The 18992-nt window shown below is 39.1% G+C and overlaps 1 protein-coding gene across 1 annotated transcript in view; it reads right to left on the bottom strand.

Annotated features, from left to right (window-relative positions):
* Positions 1–18633, bottom strand: part of PAM (peptidylglycine alpha-amidating monooxygenase) — a gene marked incomplete at its 5' end in the record, with an annotated part of 66130 nt that extends 47497 nt beyond the window's left edge. The window contains 5 exons of the mRNA XM_009876614.1: positions 1049–1116; positions 1624–1672; positions 11647–11730; positions 13397–13482; positions 18546–18633. Coding sequence (XP_009874916.1) covers positions 1049–1116; positions 1624–1672; positions 11647–11730; positions 13397–13482; positions 18546–18633 — 375 coding nt within the window. The remainder of the gene's footprint in view (positions 1–1048; positions 1117–1623; positions 1673–11646; positions 11731–13396; positions 13483–18545) is intronic.
* Between the last annotated feature and the right edge of the window lie 359 nt (positions 18634–18992).

Genomic DNA, 18992 nt, shown 5'->3' with positions numbered 1-18992 from the left:
ATCTAGGGACTCGCTGCGTTCTTCCTCTTACAATAAATTTCATGTTTTACTTAAGAATTGCAAACTTGATTGAACATGAGAATGTAGTTATCAACAGGCACAGAACTGTTTTCATCCTGCTTTCTCTCACCCCTCAGCTGAAAACACAAGTGACTGCATTGATAAAATATATCGGGGAAGTGGGAGGGCATTCCTTTGATATGTTTTCATACTGAAGACCAAAACATGTTAAGTTTCAATTCAAATAAAAAAAGATTTCAAGTTGCTGTATTCTTCAAAGAGCCGGAGTCAACTACTCATTTGACTACCTCATCCTGTTGAGGCAGCTAACTGTAATTGGGACAAATGGTGTTCTCAGATATCTAATTTGAATTTTGGTATAGCATACAAAAATGTCTGTGTTCAACTTCCTTAAAATGGAAGATTCCATGCTAGCTTGAAGAAATGATATTGGGACTATCCAAGCTGAGTTTCTGATAAAATCCACTGACTAGGATTCTGAACTGTTAGGGAACTTTGTTTTACAATGTTTTTTTCAGCATGTTGGGCTTTTAACTAAGTAGGGACATACAAATAAAACTCATTACTGATAGAAATTAATTCATTAAAAATTAACTCCCATTAAATCACAAATAGCATTGTTGCCATGTAGATGAAGAAGAGTCCAAAAATTTTATGGTTTTTGGCAGGGAGGGGGAGAATAAAAAAATAGGTAGGGCTTTTTTGTAAAATATTAAGATGAAAATGAATCAAAAAAATACTCTTGAGAATCCTAGAAACTTCAGTGTTGCACAGATCTGTTGCACAGATTATTGTTTTGTACAATATTGTTTTCTGCAGCATTGATCGCCTTTGCCAATAGAGCCTTCAGGAAATAAAATGCAATTTAAAAATTGTAGCTATTTTTTCTCATTATTTGTTTAATTAAGCAATTAATTTGTCCATCTAAAACCCAGCAAGTGTCTGCTAAATTTTCTTCTGGAATAAGCAGCAAAAATAAATCAGATGCTGAAATTATATAATTACTTTGTAGAAAACTACGACTCACCTTTCTCGCCCGGTGGTATTACAGTGTTCACAGACATCATAAGATACATTCCAGCAATCAAAGGCTGCCTGTAATTCAAAAACCAATCTCTAATAAACAAGTCCTTCATAAACAAGTCCTGAGTGCAAGAGACATAATAGGCAATACCATTTCATACCACTAATTTCTAAACATTAGATTACGTTTGAAGCTGGTCTACTGAGAAAGAAGCTATTACACAGCACTTTACCTTCCCTCCTTTGTTTCATAATGAACTCCAATTTTTAAGGCATCTTCTACAAAGTATGTGAAATAGGACACAACTATCATCTACAAAATTGCTGTCCTTGTCCCAGATTTCTAAACACGAAGCTCTTTACCTGGAATAACTAGGTACTGATAGCAATGTTTCATCAAGTTTCTTAGCAGGAAAAGAAAGAAATTGTCAACAAATGACAAACGGTTCAAAATTCTAAATATTATGAAGTATGTACTATTTCTATTTCACATTATCAAAGGATCTAAAGGAAGCGTGTTCATGCCATCTGTCCTGATGAAAAAAATTGTAACAGGAAAGTACTATTAAAGATGCTTACTTTTGATGTGTCAGATGTAAAGTTACACCAGAGCAGTCCTTGTGTTTATCTGTACAAATCACAAAACAGTTCAATCATTAACAACTGAACCCATGTGAAATTATTCCACATTAATAACATTCTTCTGCTGCCTAAAAATACCAAAGCCAAAGAAAGTTTTACACTAACTGTTGCAGTAAACTTTCATACTGTGGAAACATTACACAAATTTGCACAAACCTTAAACTCACACTGCTGCATTTCTAGCAAAATCCTAATAGAGAGTAAAACTCTGGTGGATTAAAAGCTAACTGCATTTTTGGGACTAGAAATTGCAGATCTTTAGGAATGAGCATCTGGGAGATGAAACAGTGCTATTTTTACAACAGCAGAAAAAGTTGGTTTGGTTCAAATAAATTTGTATTTTGACAAAAGTTAAAAAATTAAATATTTGTGGAAAAGCAATAATTCTAGCCCTTAATAATGAAGCAGCCAGAATGCCTTGCAATAAAGTCAGTAGCTGAACTTGAGATACCAATACAGTGATTTGGTTTAACATCGGAAGGACAATAAAAATAGTTAATTAATTTGTCAATGTAGTATATCAGAATTATCTAATATGTTTGACATTATAATTTAATAATAATATTGTCTTGACAGTTACTCAATTTTAGCTGGTGATCTGGGAGTTCAATCATAGAACGGCCTAGGCTGGAAGGGACATTAGAGATCATCTAATCCAACCTCTCTCACGTGGGCAGGGACGCCTCCCAAGTACGGCAGGTTGCTCAAGATCTCATCCAACCCGGCCTTAAACATGTCCAGGGAGGGGACATCCACAACCTCTCTGGACAACCTATTCCGGAGTCTTGCCAGCCTCATACTGAAGAACTTCTTCCTAAGATTCAGTCTAAACCTATTCTCCTTCAATTTAAACCCATTTCCCCTTGTCCTATCTCTGGACGCTTCGATCTGCCGGCCACACTGATGCATCCCAGGATGGGGTTGGCCTTCCGGGCTGCATGAGAACCCTGTCAGCTCATGTTGAGCTTCTCATCAACATCCCCAAATTCTTCTCTTCAGGGCTACTCTCAACCCACTCTGTGCCCAGTTTGTATTTGTGCCTGGGATTAGCTCGGCCCAGGTGCAGGACCTTGCATTTTGACTTGTTGAAGCTCATGCAGTTTGCACTGGCCCATTTCTCAAGCCTGTCAAGGTCCCTGTGGATGGCATCCCTTCCCTTAAGCAAGCCCATCTCACCACGCAACTTGGGGTTGTCGACAAACTCACTGAGGGTGCACTCAATGCTGTCGTCCGTGTCGCTGACAAAGATGTTCAACAGCACTGGACCCAGAACAGACCCGAGGAACACCGGCTTCCACTTGGACATGGACCCATTGACAGCCACTCTTTGGGTGCAATCGTCAAGCCAGTTCTTTATCCACCAATTGTCCATCAATCAATCCCATATTTTATCAGCTTGGAGACAAGGATGTCACGTGGGACAGCGTCAAATGCCTTGCACAACCCCAGGTAGATGACATCAGTTCCTCTTCCCATATCAATTACAGCTGTAACTTTGTCATAGCCACCAAATTAGTCAGGCATGATTTGCCTTGAGTGAGGCCAGGTTGGCTGTCACTAATCACCTTGTTATTTTTCACCTGCCTCAGTACTGTTACCAGGAGGAACTGCTCCATGATTTTACCTGGCACAGAAGTGAGGCTGACTGGTCTGTAGTTCCCTGGGTTTTATTCGCTTCCATTTTTAAAAATGGGGGTTATGTTTCCTTTTTTCCAATCTGTGAGAACTTCGCCAGACTGCCACGACTTCTCAAATACAATGGCCAGTAGCCTAGCAACTTCAGCTGCCAGTTCCTTCAGGACCTGTGGATGTATCTCATCAAGTCCCATGTACTTGGGCACCTTCAGGTTCTCTAGGTGTTCCTGGACCTGATCTGCTCCTACCCTGGGTGGTTCTTCCCTCTCCCAGGTCCAGCCAATGCCCTCTGTGACGTAGGCGGTATGGCTCAAGTGGTTACCAGTGAAGACTAAAGCAAAATCGTCATTGAGTACTTCAGCCTTCTCCATATCCTCAGGAACCAGGTCACCCGTATTGCTCTGGAGAGGTCCCACATTTTGTATTGTTTTTTTTTCTTTTTTCTCTCACATACCTTAGAATCCTTTTCTGTTATGTCCATGGCCAGATTTGATTCTGCCAGGGCTTGAGCTTTTCTAAGTTCGTTTCTGATTTCATGAATAATTTCCTTGTAATCATTACAGGTTACCAGCTCTTGCTTCCACCCTTTGTGGTTTCCCATTTTATATTTGATTTTGGTCAGAAGTTCCTTGTTCATCCATATAGGCTTCCTGATGTTTTTCCCTGATTTCTTCTTTTTAGGGATGCAGTGCCTTTGAGCTTGCAGGAGAGTGACTTGAAAGTCAGTCAGCTTTCCTGGGCTCTCAGTCCCTCTCGGGCTTTGTCCTACTCTAACAAGGAGGTTCCTGAAGCAATCAGAGTTGGCTCTTCTGAAGTCAAGGTTTTCAAGCTTGCTGAGCTTTCCCTTCTGCACTGTCCTTAGGATCTTAAACTCCACCATCTCACAGTCACTGAAGTCAAGGCTGTCCATGAGCTTAACGCTGCCCACCAGGCCCTCCCTGTTGATCAGAACAAGGTCTAGCATGGCACCTCTCGTTGCTGGTTCCTCCATCGGAGGAGGAAGTTATCATCAATGCATTCCAGGAATCTCCTGGATTGCTTATGCTCTGCTGTGTTGTCTCTCCAACTGATAGTGGGGCAGGGCAGTTGAAGTCTTCTGTGAGGACCAGAGCTTGACTCCTATCTGTCTATGAAGGGCCTTGTCCACTTGATCCTCCAGGCCAGGTGTTCTGCAGCAGATCCCCACTGTAATGTCTCCTACCTTTCCTTTCACCCTGGCCCACAGACACACGGTCTTTTGATCACCACTTGCCAGGTGGAGGTCCATGCATTCTAGCTGTTCATTGACATAGAGGGCAACACCCTCTCCTCATCTCATCTGCTTGTCCTTTCTGAAGAGCTTACAGCCTTCCAATGCAACATGTGAATTGCAGAATTCATTCCACCATGTCTCTGTGATGCCAATTAGATCATAGCACTGCAGACACCCAAGCATCTCCAGCTTCTCTTGTTTATTGCCCATGCTGCAAAACTTACCTTTTCTTACATTTATACCACAACAGGTGTAGTTAGAAGAAAGCAAGGAAACAGAAAATGCTGAAAAAGACCCTCTAACTGTATAAGGTGTATCAGGTCAGAAAGAAATCAGAGTGACTATGTATCTGCTGACAAGTGCTAGCTTGGGAGGGATTCTTCTCCCATCTGCAGCTAGATTCTGAATTAAAAAAGCACTACATTTGAGCAGAAGAAAGAATAATGCCTAGGGTGAAACAGAACAGGGAGACTTTACAGATTAAAAAGCATCAGTTTAGCTTTTCAAACATTTGCTATTTTATAGACACACCACATCTCTCTATTAAGGGATTTTATTCAGTTTGGGGTTTACTACCATTTACACTAGAACTCAGTTTCAATATGTTCACACAGTAGAGAGGAATTATCTTACAGAATGAATAAATTAGTACATATGTAATGCAAGTGAAAGGGTTGCTATCCCAATTTCACAAGGTTCTCATAATGCTCAACATCATGGCATCTGAGAATTCTTGGTTTCTCCAGCTCTGGATGTCCCAACAAACATTTCAGTATTTAAAAATCTGAATCACTAAATCACAGCTGTACATTTGCAAGCTACAACAAAAAAAGGTAGGTCTTCAGCGCATATGCAAAAGAAAAATGAGAACAGTTGCTTTTTAATCAAGACTACCCACTGCTGTAGTTGCATTGAGTGGAACGGATGTCTCATGAGAATTTTTGAAATCAAGTGCTATGAATCAGAAGGAAAGCAGCTGAAAATTCTGTTGGTAATCCATAACAAAAGCACCACCATTCAATGCAGACAGAATACTGCCTCAAATACAGAAAATTCAGCACCTATATCCTGTATAAAGAATTGAGCATGAGTTTGGTAGAGTATTGAGAAAGTTCACTTGCAGTTTCAGTAGAAGTATTTTAAGCTCACACACATTCACAAAATTGCAAAACTAGTCTGTCAGTTATTGCTGCTGTATCACTCACATTTTCTATGTTCTACAAAGCAGACAAATAAACAAAATAGCGTAGAAAACAGAATTTTGAGCAATACCATACACTCTTATATATGTACCTTTTATGTAGACATGCATCTTTGTATAGAAAAATAGTAGATATTGAAAAATTAATCTAAATTTTAAGATAAAAATTCTCGGAATTGAAGTACAGTCTTTAAAACACATTTAAAGCATAGCCTTCAAATGATTTTTTAGTGTTACTCCTTAAAAACGAGGAGAAAAATTATAGTATCTTTCCATAAATACATTCACTGCATGCTAAGTCACTTACACAAAAATGACTAAAGTATGGCAGCAAAATATTCAAGAGAAAGAGAAACTAAATTTTTTTTGCACAGGTTTTTAGAAAAAGTTATTTATATACTAATCATTGTCCTCTACTCTTCACTATAAGAAGATTCATTTAGAATCTCAATATCCCTGTGTTTGCTATGAAGGTCTTTGTGAAGCCTCTTTTGTCCCACACTCCTCAGTTCAACTTAGTTTTTTTTTATTAAATTTTTGGCTATTCATATAACACGTGATGCTGCAGAACTTGGCTTTAGTAAGCTTAACATTTTTAGGAAGATTTAATGGAAGTTGAGATAAGCTTGCTTCTTCTCAGAACATTTCACTTCATAAGTAATAAAATATAAAATGTAACTGGAAGTTTTGTGCCCCTCAGTTTTGCAATTTGCTTTTGAAAATATCACCATTTTAGACACTGCTGAAAAACTCTCCAAAACCAATAAAGCCAAACGACAAATATTCCAAACATGAGTCACATTTGAAGTATCTAACCCTTAGGATGTCACAGAACATCTTTTTAAAATAGTATAGTGGGAGGAGGGAAATGAGTCCAATATACTCAAGTTTGTCAATATTAAATACTTAAATTATCAGAATACTAAAAACATTTTCTTGAGTATTTTCATCTAAATTTATCAATTTCAAAATGAACACAGTGGGAAAGTTATTATTGCTGTTATACAAAGCAACCATTAATTACAGTTCGGAGAAAGATAAGTCAACTTCTGGTACAAGAACTTGATCTGTAGTGCTACGTCAAGAGTTAAATAATGGATGGATACATGTTCTAGACTTCTAAGAAATTCCTACAGTGCAATATAACTTATTTTGTGGTTATATTTAGCCATGACTAGGCTAAACATTCTTCTAAAAACTGAGGAGGTTTCCTTGCTCCTCCTCCCATCCTTGAAACGCTCAAAGCTGCTCCACCCAAGAATGCTGACTGCAGTGAGGTCATGCCGCTTCCAAACGACAACTCTTTCGAGCTTCACTGTGTGACCTAGCAAAAATATCCCTAAATAATGCATAAACCAAACAAAACATTGAAGTCTCCTTTCCGCTCTGCCTGTCCAGCTTATCTAACTGCTTTGATTTCTTTGTTTCAGCTATTCAACAAGCATGCACTGCTCTGCTTCCAAGAAGTTACTAGTTACCATTTGCCACATGGCAAAGACCAAAAAATGTATTTTTATGTTCCTCAGAAACAAGTTCAAACGAAAGACAATTGTCCATGCAGAGTTTCCAACTCAAATAAAACTAGAAGCTGTGCTTATGATTGCCTTTTGCGGAGTGTGCAACTATAACACAATCACAAGAAATATTCCCAGTTTTTATGTCAAAGTAACGGTTCACGTTAAAGCCTAATACTAACTTAAGATTTTAAATACATCATTTTTAAACATTGTGCACAATAGATTTGTAATGGTAATTACATATTTAACTGCCAATAAACACTTGAATTAGTTAGAAAGATTCATTTGTGCTACTCCTGTTAATCACACTTGTTAGAAGAAATATCTCAAATGCCTGAAATACACACAGTTTATCAAATTAAACACTCACAACTGAGGTGAAGCCAAATTATCCTAAACAGAAATCCTCTCTTTCCATAGGATGATTTTGAAAAAACTTCTAATGTGAGTCTGATAGGCTTCCTCCATAGTTACTTGTATTATAACCCGTTACAGAAGTGGAGACTTTTGGGGCTTCATAGATTCTGTGGTTTTTACTTAGGATTAAAAAATTGAACACTCTTCATTCAAAACCTGGGGGTTTTTTTGTACTCCGAGTAGATGGATTATAAATTCTAGAGCACACTACTAAAATGATTTATTCAACTTCTTCATTGCTCCATTTCTAAATATAATAGGAACAGTATAGCACTCATACATCGTTCCTAGAATATGTAAAAGCTTTCACTGTAACAGAGTAGTGCTATTTATGAAGCTCCAAACTTCTTGTTATTTCAAAGTCAGCCCTTTGATTTGCACCAGCCCTTTGATTTGCACCAGTATCTCCAAATATAGTCTCAGAATTGGCTTTGCTTTATTAAAGATAACAAGTAGGCTCAAAACTGGAGCACAACCTCTGAGCAAGGCAATTCCAAAGTTAATGCCCACTGGGAAGAACCTTTGTACAAGTTATATGTGAAAAGAGAAAGACATACAGTACAAAAATGAACCTGAAGTCTTGGCAAAGAAAGAGACAAATTCAATATGTCGCATTCAATATTGATACAGAAAAGAACACTAGCTGAATTAATTCTTTTCATGAGAGTCAAGGTACTTGCTCTTGCTGATCTCTTCACTCATCCACAATCAATTCAGCAAAATTCTTTTTAGAAGTCTTGTAACATGTAGAATGAAACTCTATTTTTATTCAGTTTGTGCCATTTTCACAATCTACTTTCCAAATAGGAAAAGATAAATATTGTTGATCCCGGTCCAGTGTAAATTCTTTAACAAATAAATACCTCGTGAAAGTCACAGATAACGGACTTGCTGAAAGTTTGTCATAATATATCATAGAAATTAGTGTCTGGGAATATGCAAAATTATTAAAGACACAATGTCATGTCTTTGGGTTATAAAAGAGAAGCAAATGGCAGCTTATAATTCATGTGCTTAAGAAGAAAAGCTATTTTTAAGACATCTACCAGCTTGGTGGCCAAAACTAATTACCTTCCCTCCAAAAAAACCCCAGCAAAACCAAAGCCAGAAATAAGAACCTCACACTTCCCTCACAAAATCAAGTGCATCTGTGATAGCATACGTAATGTGGGTAATATAATTTTTGTAGAGAATGATAGTAGGGAGAAATATATCTAACCTCAGTGAAGAAGTAAGGGTTACGAGAAGGAGCTGAGAAGACAAATATTATGTGTCCCTTGTGCACACATAAGAGGGAACGAGAAAGGAAAAAACATTAAAGAATTCCTCAAAAGTTTGCTCCAAGCATATGGACAAAAATTATTACTGTGGTTCTTGGAGATAACATCTTTGTTCTCACAGGTACTGGAAAGTACGAACATAATAGCATGGTGGATTAGAAACATTAGTCTTTATTTACAGGGAGGGCAGAAAAAAATTTTAGGGATTGGAAAAAAAAACCCAGAGTTTTTGAAAATCAGATCCAAAGGCACTTATATGGAAGAATGAATCAAGAACAGTTTGACAACTCCATTGCATATCCCTACGGCCCAAACTGAAAGCTGACTTTATAGATCTAAAGATGGTTAGATTTACTTTTGTTTGAATCCTAACACAAATATATAGAAAAAGACAGACAAATTTCTGACAACTTTTTACTTGTTAAGTAACTGTATCTACTATCAACCATAACTCGTTTTGGTTTAATCAAATAATTTAATCAAATTTTTAATTAAATTAAGTAGAGCAACTACTATTTTTCTAAGATAGCTCTTTGCATGTACCCCTATTTTTTGACAGAATATATTTTTTGATTATGTGCATTTTAGACAAGACATAATAAGCTTTATTTTGATATCTGAGCATAAAGTGCATATCTAAAAATGAATATTTAGCTCTGATTTAGAGCCAAGGAGACAGAGAAAGCAGAATTAGTTTAATAACTAATTAATGAAATGAAGAAATACCCTTTTTATAAAGAGCTGAAAATTGAGAGTTGGTAAATTTTAACTACGACATTTTTCCCCCAAAACTGATAGGAATTAGAATTGAGTGTCAATAAGCAACAATACAGAGTGGGTGTTGGTATAAAATTAAGTTTCAATTTCAGGTGGTAATTTATTTCACTGTCATTTCTTTAGATGGGCAAATGGATTTTTCGAGTAGAAACTTTGACTACCAAGTTCATTTACTAATAAAAATTTCCAAACACACTCTCAATCCATGTGTAATGGTGGTTACTGATCTCATTTCCCTTTTTTTTTTAATAACTGCATACACATAAGTTACACTTTAAGAGTGAAAATGAACAGTAAGAGCTCTCGTTTTCCCTAAGCAATAATGAAGAGCAGGCTTTCAATCCAAGCATTCTCTTTAGAGGTTTGCAACTTTAATTATTTGTGATTCTAGCAGGCAAAGAATCTCATGGGCTGTAGGGATCCATGTGAACTGTCTCATGAAAATAAATTTCTTCAACTGCAGTTATGCTTTTTTGCATACATGCTCCATTTAAACAGTGTTAGCACACTCAGTTTATTCCTTCCTCCTCCTCGTCAGTTACCATTACTGCCAGTATGCTACAAAATTTCTTCACGTCATGACAGAAACCATACCTTCAGCTTCAGACAGTGCTGCTGAAAATTCGAGATGATCATTGCCTAAACCTTGTCTGAGGTGTACAGAACAGAGGCTGTGTGGCACTGGGAAGCTGCCAGCTACAGGTAACTTCTCTCTTCAAAAGCAAGTGTGGATCATTTACCATGATACCATAGAAGGATTCAGAGGCCACGGGCACAGCTCAAACCAGTGGTAATATTCCTCAATTTTTTGCTGTTCACCAGGATACTTCCCCCTCCTTCTTTCAGGTCCCACATTTTGATTACTACTTAGCCCATGAGGATCTCCCACACTCTTCTTTAAACAGTACAAGTAATGTATCACCGTCGAGTTCCAAGAGAATGATGACCCAAATTTCTTTTTGCTCTTGAAGTCAAAAACTCCACACAAGTTGTAATATAGAGTGAAAATAAGAATTCATGCATCTAAAGGTGTCAGAAGTTCACCAAGGAGAAGTGCAAAGTCCTGCACCTGGGAGAGAACAACCCCAAGCACCAGCACATGCTGGGGGACACCCAGCTGGAAAGCAGCTTGTCAGAAAGAAACTTTTTCACTGTGAGGGAAACTGAGCACTGGAACAGGTTGCCCAGAGAGGCTGCAGAGTCTCCAACCTTGGAGATATACGAAAGCCAGCTGGACATGACACTGGACAACCAACTGTAGGTGTCCCTGCTTGAGCAGGGAAGGGTTGATCAGATGACCTCCAGAGGTCCCTTTCAAACTCAACCATTCTGTGATTCTGTAAAACACTCACTGATAGCAATAAGCATATTGCCATGCTTGGAGCAAGTGTTCCATCCCTTTAAAAAAAATGAAATATTGAAAGACACTGTCTCCACTATTAAAAAGTTTTTTCCAAACACAGGTGCTGTGTTTGGAAGTATATTAACTGGCCACCGTATGTCATCTTTCTCACCAACTATTCAAGTAAAGTGACAGGTTAGGGGTGTTTACAGGTATTGGTTTCAACCTTCTAAAAGAAAACACTGAATTATACAGGAAAAGACAAGTTTCCTCCTACACTTAAAATTATTAATCCACTTCTTCATTACTAGAAGTAATTTGCTCTATATGTCTTGAAGAAGAAAAAATCTGTTCACCTTTCAAGCATTTACAGAGATAAAAAAGTTTATGAAGATGTCAGGTCAATATGCAAACTTATTGCAAATATGCCCACCGATCTTTACCTTTGTGAGTGGCACTAACAGTAAACTTTTCTACAAGTAAGTTATATACTTTTTGTAGCTGATATACCTTACAGAACAAACTTCCAAAATACATACCTCTAAATGCACTAATATCCCCATAGTGCACCTGGAGCACAAAAAATCTACCACCTGTTTCTCCTCCAACTCTGAATCCAACACCTAAGACAGAAGGAAAATGCACTGTTTTCAGAAACGATAAAACGTAGGATAGTTCATCACTGCTGACCGTATAAAAAAGTGCAACAGCTTCAAGTGAAGGGATGGAGAATGTCACCGAGACCAGTGAAAAAAACATCGTCCTGAAGACTGGGAAAAACACCATCACAACACGTGCCCAACTAAGAAGTTAGGACCATCGCTTAGTCACCTGCTTTAAGCAGAGCATTCTCTCAATACAAGATTATAGATTTGATATATATACACATGCATCTATATAAAAAAAACCTAAAAATTAAGTATTGCCGTCCTTGTAGGATTTAGTAGAACATTTTTCCTAAAACCTGTGAACAGCACAAACTGATTAACAGACTTACTAAGAACACACTGAGAATGAAGAGATAAAATGATCTGCAGTAAAATATTTTGAGATTACATTTAATTACATTTAATTTACAATTAAATTTTATGCACAAAAATCTTGTGAAAATTATCAAGCTATATTACTTTTTGACAGAAGAAAACCCAGGAGCAGAAGAAAATGAGAGGAATCTGAAATAATTTGAAATAATAAAATTGCAAAATATCATCATCACAAGGGATTTCTATAAACCAATTCTCTTCAAAAGAAGCAGAGAAAGCAATTTCTTCCTATTCAGTCTGTGAATCCCACTAGATTAAACATTGCCCATGGCAAAGTCTACTTCTAAATGGGACTGCAGCCTCTCTGTGCACAAACGTAGTATTATTATGAACCCTCCCCACAAACCTTGTATTTGTGGACAGCTTAGAGACAAGAAAATTATTACTAGCTGGAGTTTAACAGTAAAGCAAACACCAGGTTTCCATAGTATCCTTCAAGCAACATTTATTTTAACTCCACATTCTGATAAACAACTCAAGTAACATTCATGCTAATAAGTGTGTAAATGGATTATTAAAAATAAACCTCTTCCTGATACTGTAAACTGCTCCTGGTTACAGAAAGCGGCGGAAAAAAATTTTAGAATTCAAGGTATTTTCAGAGTGAGGCTATAGAGATGGCAGATATTTCTAGCACCCTTAGTGGTTATTAGAAAGAACCACCTCTGCCTGTCTTCCAGACATACCACTTCAAGTAGCTTAAAAAATTTTGACTGAATTCAGTAGTCATCTATCACAGAAGAAAATGGGTACATAAACACGTTGCTCAACCGCATCAAAGCATTTAGAAATGAAAAGCACATAGAATTGTCCAGTATACTTAAGATATAGAAAAAAAATTCAATGTTTAGATTGAACTTGTGCTTTCCCAAGCACACAAAAATATTCTAATGCGGTTTATGTGCTACTGAAAGATACATAAATAATACCCTTCCAACAACATACAGTAGGAAATGCAAGATTAATACTGTATAAAAATAAGCATTATGACTGTCATCTTTCCCTTAGCCTTTCTTCCCCCTACTGAAACGCATAATGTTACAGCAAACGGGATGACAAAAAAAACCCAAGTATATTAGCTAGCAAAATATATTCATAGTTTATGAGGTTGATGTTTACATGGTTTCCATCAGCTAGACATAATAAAAATAATATAGGATGTTTCTAGATATTCCAGGTGCTTTCTTCCACATCCTCTTCTCTCCCTTGCCCTTTACACAAGAACTTCACAGGAAAGGCACAATACCTTTGGGTAGCCTGGTGGGTGGAGCATTTCTTGCCCAAGCATACAAAATATTCGACTTGTCTTTGCACGTTCCTTCATCACAGTCCCTAAAAATATGAGGAAAGAAAACAAAAGAGAATATAATGTTACAATTTTGAAATGAAAAAAGGGCAGGTGATTTACAGGCAAAACCACCAATTCGAGAATATATGAAGATTTTTTTAATGTATGTTCATTAATGACACTTCTTGTAATGTAGACTGCTTTCCCAGATATCATTAGATCCTCACGTTTTTTTCCCCTCCCTCTGCTCTGATATAGCGTTAGGCAAACAGGTTCAAAACCATCCACAGTTCTTATAGCCCTTGCTAGGCTATAAAAAATAAAGGAACCTCTTGTGAGAATGAACCTGATGAAAATTTCTAGCACTACTAGTTTAAGTGCCACAAAATTGACAATGGCTGCCACATTTACACAGAGGGAAGAAGACATGAAACCTTTACAAGTCAAAACTGACATTTAAAAATCACTGACAGAAAACTGGTGACAGTAAGCTGGCCACAAACAGGTCACAAATACTTAAAATAAGTGAGAGCTCCAGAGTTCTCCCCATCCTCTGCAGCTAATACCTTGCGGGTGACACTAGGGGTGGAGTGTGAAAGACTCGCAAAGCCTGTTAAGCTCCAAATACCTTTAATTCGCAAGAATGGATAAACTCAGGGCACAGACACTACCAGACACAGCTCCAGGGACAGCACAATAAACCTGGGACAAGAGGGTGCTGACTGCTATCTGTGGCTGTAAGCTACAGGATGATACACAAGGACAAACAAACAACAGATATCAAGGGGCTTTGCAAACACCCACCTAGAAGCCACTTCTCTCCCTCCATCCTCTGTTAGGGAAAAGGGTTATTTACAGAGTTTATATGTACTTTCTTCAGTGACAAAGCAACTCAGCACTGAGCAGGTGCAGCATACACAAAAGGACTTTTAGAAAGCCTCAGTTCAAAACTATTCAGAAAACATCAACCGATCCAAGCCAGATGCAATGCAGGTTGATACTCATGTCAAGGTTTCAATACAAAATATAGTCCCTTCTCTGCCTATTACCCATGGAAAAATGAGACCTGGGAAACTGTACACATTGCACCACGTTTGTGTCTCGTGGGGATCTTGGTTGGACGGGTGGCTCCTGTGCAAAGCCTTCAGAACCTCCCCCAGGTAAAAGTTGGACCCAGCTCTGGCCAAGGATGAGAAAAGCAGCTCCTCTGCAATCAACATATTTAAGAAGTGAAGGAAATCTGTTGGGCAACTTTCTTTGTGTTGGGGAGTCCTGTTTTGGAAGGGAGGAGGTGAGAGGAGCCACCATGCAGTTGCTCTCTCTCTCTCCTTGCTGAGGTCTGTGAGGAGAGAGAGGAGGGTGCTGAAGCGGAGATTTCCCTGAGGCCCATGGTGAGATGGCCAATTGAGCTCTTGCAGACCAAGGAGATTTAACAGTGGTGCAGGAGGATCCAGACTGCAGCCTGTGAAGGACTGCCCGCTGGACCCGGCGTGACTCTGAGGGAAGCTGTGCTGCTGGGAGGACTGCAGCCTGAGGGACGGACCCATACTGGAGCAATTCAGGAAGAACTGCAACCACGTGGGAAGACTCACAATGCAGAATTTTGAGAAGGACTGTCTCCTGTGAGAGGGACACCACGCTGGAGCAGGGGGAGACTTCAAGGAGTCCTCTCCTTGAGGAGGAAGGAGCAGCATGGACTAACCACAACCCACACCCCTTGGCCCCTCTGTGCTGCCTGCAGAGAGGAGGTATCTGGGAAGAAGGGAGGGGTGGGGGGAAGGTGTATTTAAGATCTGGTTGTATTTATTCTGTGACTATCCCACTCTGATCTAACTGACTATTAAACTGGTGGTGGTTCTGCTGTGTAAATTAAATTGATATTTTCTCCTCAAGATGGCTCTGGTTTTTGCCTGTGACTGTTAAGTTGTGAGTGAGCCTCCCCTGTCCCTAATATTGATCCTCAAGCCTTTGGTTACTCACACCTACCCCCTCCTTCTTGGGAGTAGGTGTGAGTAAGCAGCTGCACAGTTCTTTTCTGCTGGCTGGGTGTGCTCAAACCACAACACACCTAAAGCATGTTTCAGCCACCGTAAATACGGAGGAAAATAGTCTTATTCACTGTGAGGAAGAGTGTAAAAGCATAAAAGACCAGGAATTTTTATTGGGTGCAGGCTCAGTAACATTTATGTTGGCAACGCCTGAGCCACATATCCCACCTATCAAAACAAATCACACTGATGCTTTCCAGGCTACTCTCCCAGCAGGACATTATGCATTTCTGCGATCCCAGAGAATCTTACTCCGACATAGCTGCTGTGTTTTCTTCTGACAAAAGGCATTGTCATAATCATGAGACTACCAAGAGAAAAGGGAACATGCCATTCATTTCTTTTGATTAATTTTGCTCATAATACGTATTTCTAAACCTTCACAACCACTAGTAGTTTAGTAATCTTCCTCTTCAAATATGCCCCAAAGGACAAGAAAACTTATGTCAGGATAAGTGAAATGTTTCACAACTTACAATTCTTAAAGCTGCAGGTAAAACTGTGCAGCTTTCAACTGCTACCATCCAAAAAAATTACCCTTAAAACAACTTCAAGGATCTAACAATCTAAGCAGGTACTGAGCTGCACAATTTGCAAGCGTGTTGAAGAGATTGGTTAAGAGCAAAACACAAACGCAGTCACAGCTTCACTGCCAGATTTTGGGTCAGCTAGCCTTTGTTCATACCACAATATTTTTAAAGGATCACATTGGCTACGTAAAAAAATCTGCATAGGCTGTACCAAACTTTTCTCCTGAGACAATGGCCAATGGACAGGCAAGACTATAGGGGAGAAAGATGAAATACACACATTGCTCTTTCGTTATGCTTAAAAAATGTGCAACGGTTTCCAAATAACTAAATGCTTAAACGTACATATTTACAATATAGACATTTATAGATATAAACAGATATATGTATCCACATATGCATATGTCTATACATACACAAACTACATTAACTATATACACACACTGGTCTGTAGTGAACAGGCATCTGAGCAAGCTTGTGTGTGTCAAACAAGCATAAATGCACTGTTTATAACAAGTATAAAGCCTGTTTATGTAGAGCAGCCATAACCCTCTCTCTAGGCTTGCAGAGAGCCACAGCAGAGCATGATTAAATGTTGCAAACTGTTGTAACAGCAGGGACGTGAAATGATGAGACACTGAATGAAGAGTTTTTATTTTTGAGAATGTAAATCAAACACTGCAGCTCAGAAGCTACACACAAAAATTAGCAAGATTTAATCAATACCTGCATACGAAATAATGAATACCAGATTTAAATATAACACTAATGTATTGGGTCTGGCTCAGATGGAGTTAATTTTCCCCATGGCAGCTCACATGGTGCTGTGCTTTGCATTGGTGGCTAGAAAGGTGCTGGTAACACAGCAGTGTTTTGGCTACTGTGAGCAGTGCTTGCACTGCTTGCACAGCATCAAGGCTGTGCCTCCAACGCTTCCTCCTCACCAGTCATTTGGGTGTGGGCAAGATCTTGGAAGCTGCCCAAATTGACCAAAGGAACGTACCCTATCATAGGACATCTGTTCAGCAAGTATAAGTCAAGAGAAAGGAGGACGAAGGGAGGGGCATTTGTCTTCCAGAGCAAAAATCTTACCAACTTTGCAGGGTCAGTATAACTACCTCATCTGCTCTCTCCTGAAAATCTGGGGAGAACCTGCAAAATTTCTGGACAGAACCATTCATGGCCACCCATGTTCACACACTCCTCACTTTGGATCACCACACCTGTTTTTTAGTGGCACCAAGAGCCGCCCTCCACCCTCACTGCTTTGGCATTTTGAAGGGCAAGTAAAGTACCAAACCATTTGACAGAATCGTCTTCAGCTCACACTTCACTCAGTTTCATTCTGGACACATAATACAATACTTCTTCACACACAGAAAAGCAACCAGCTACAGAGGAAGTCTGGGCTTCTTGAAATCTAATGGCACCCTGCCCACTATAGCTCCTCCTTGGAGACAGTCAGAAAGCATCAGAAAACAAATCCTGCAAAACTTTGAGAGCCTCCCCCACCCCAAGGTAGGAGTTGGACCTGCCTCTGGCCAGGGCCAGGCCAGTCAGTGCCTCTGCCATCAAGGTATTTAAGAGACGACTCCATTGTTCTTTCTCTCTCTCTTTTGGTTTCATCTTGTTTTGAGCTGTCCTGTCTTTAGAGTTGGGGAGTTTTTCTGTTGGAGGAGGTGGAGGTGAGAGGAGAACAAACGAAAAGAGGGGGAGAAGAGCTCTAGAGAAGAAGAGGGAGAAGGCTGCCAGAGCAGGACCTTTCCCTGAAGCCTGTGGTGGCTGAGATGGCAGGAAGGTGACTGCCTGCCAGCTGAGGGGATCGATGGCAGTGATAACATCCAGGATGCGTTGGTACACGCAGAGCCACATGCGAGAGGGGAGAGAGACTGAGCACCAGCAGAGGACTTACCTGAAGCAATCCGTGGCCCTGATGGAGGAAAAGGACTGCATGAAGGAGAGACTGCGAGGAGCCCCTCACCCCCTGTCCCTCCTTGCACCAATGGGAGGGAGGAGGTAGCTGAGAAGATGGGTGGTGGAGAGTGCATTTAGGATTGGGTTGGTTTTATTTATGTATTCCTCTCACTATCCTACTAGATAAATTGGGGTGGTAAATTAAACTTATGCTTTCTCCCCAAGTCTACTCTGGTTTTTTTACCTGTCATCTGAAGTGGTAGTTTATTACCCTCCCTGTCCTTAATCTCAATCCTTGAGCCTTTTTGACTGAGTTTTTCTTCCTCTGCATCCCTGTGGAGATGAGTGTGGAGGGAGAAGCAAGTGAGACATCTTTGTTGTTGTCTGCCTGGGCAGACAGCTTGAATCACGAGATAGGAGAGTTAGTTAAAAAAATTGACATCTCAAGCTAGCTAAAACAAGATGGAGTATTTAAGAAAGACTGAAATGCTATATATTTCTTCCTTCCAAATTTTTCTACTTTTTCAAGAAATGGAGACACTGGAAAAAGTTCACATGAAAGCAATTAACACAAGAGAAGTTAGTACAATAGCAAAAGCAAGTTGCAACTCTTACCAGTAATTTTCAGTAGAAGAAGGTTCATTACAACCAAAGAGTAACATGTGATGGACAGTATCCATGCTGGCATGAGGCTTAAAGTCAACTGAAAAACAGAATGATAAAACAAGTAAGCTATGCTCTCTCTCACAATAAATTACATAAGCAAGCACACTTGTGCTATTTTATCTCTGTAATACTAGAAAAAAGGCATGTAGGGCTCCACTCATCTATTTACCTTCTGCATCTCACTCACAAGTTTTCCTTAAATTCCCATTCAACAACCAGTTACCCAATCTAAACCACTGTATCTCACTCAATCTTTAAAAAACATGAAATTCCAGATTCACACTCAAAAATGTTGTTTTCCCACAAAAGTTAAATATAACACTTAGTAAACAGAAGAATTTATACCAAATATATACCACATAATTTTAATAAAATTAGGCTAATTTCAACCTAGGT

Source organism: Apaloderma vittatum, unplaced genomic scaffold (genome assembly GCF_000703405.1).
Source record: "Apaloderma vittatum isolate BGI_N311 unplaced genomic scaffold, ASM70340v1 scaffold449, whole genome shotgun sequence".
In the NCBI taxonomy this organism is placed as follows: domain Eukaryota; kingdom Metazoa; phylum Chordata; class Aves; order Trogoniformes; family Trogonidae; genus Apaloderma; species Apaloderma vittatum.
This window is presented reverse-complemented; position numbering and strand designations above follow the sequence as displayed.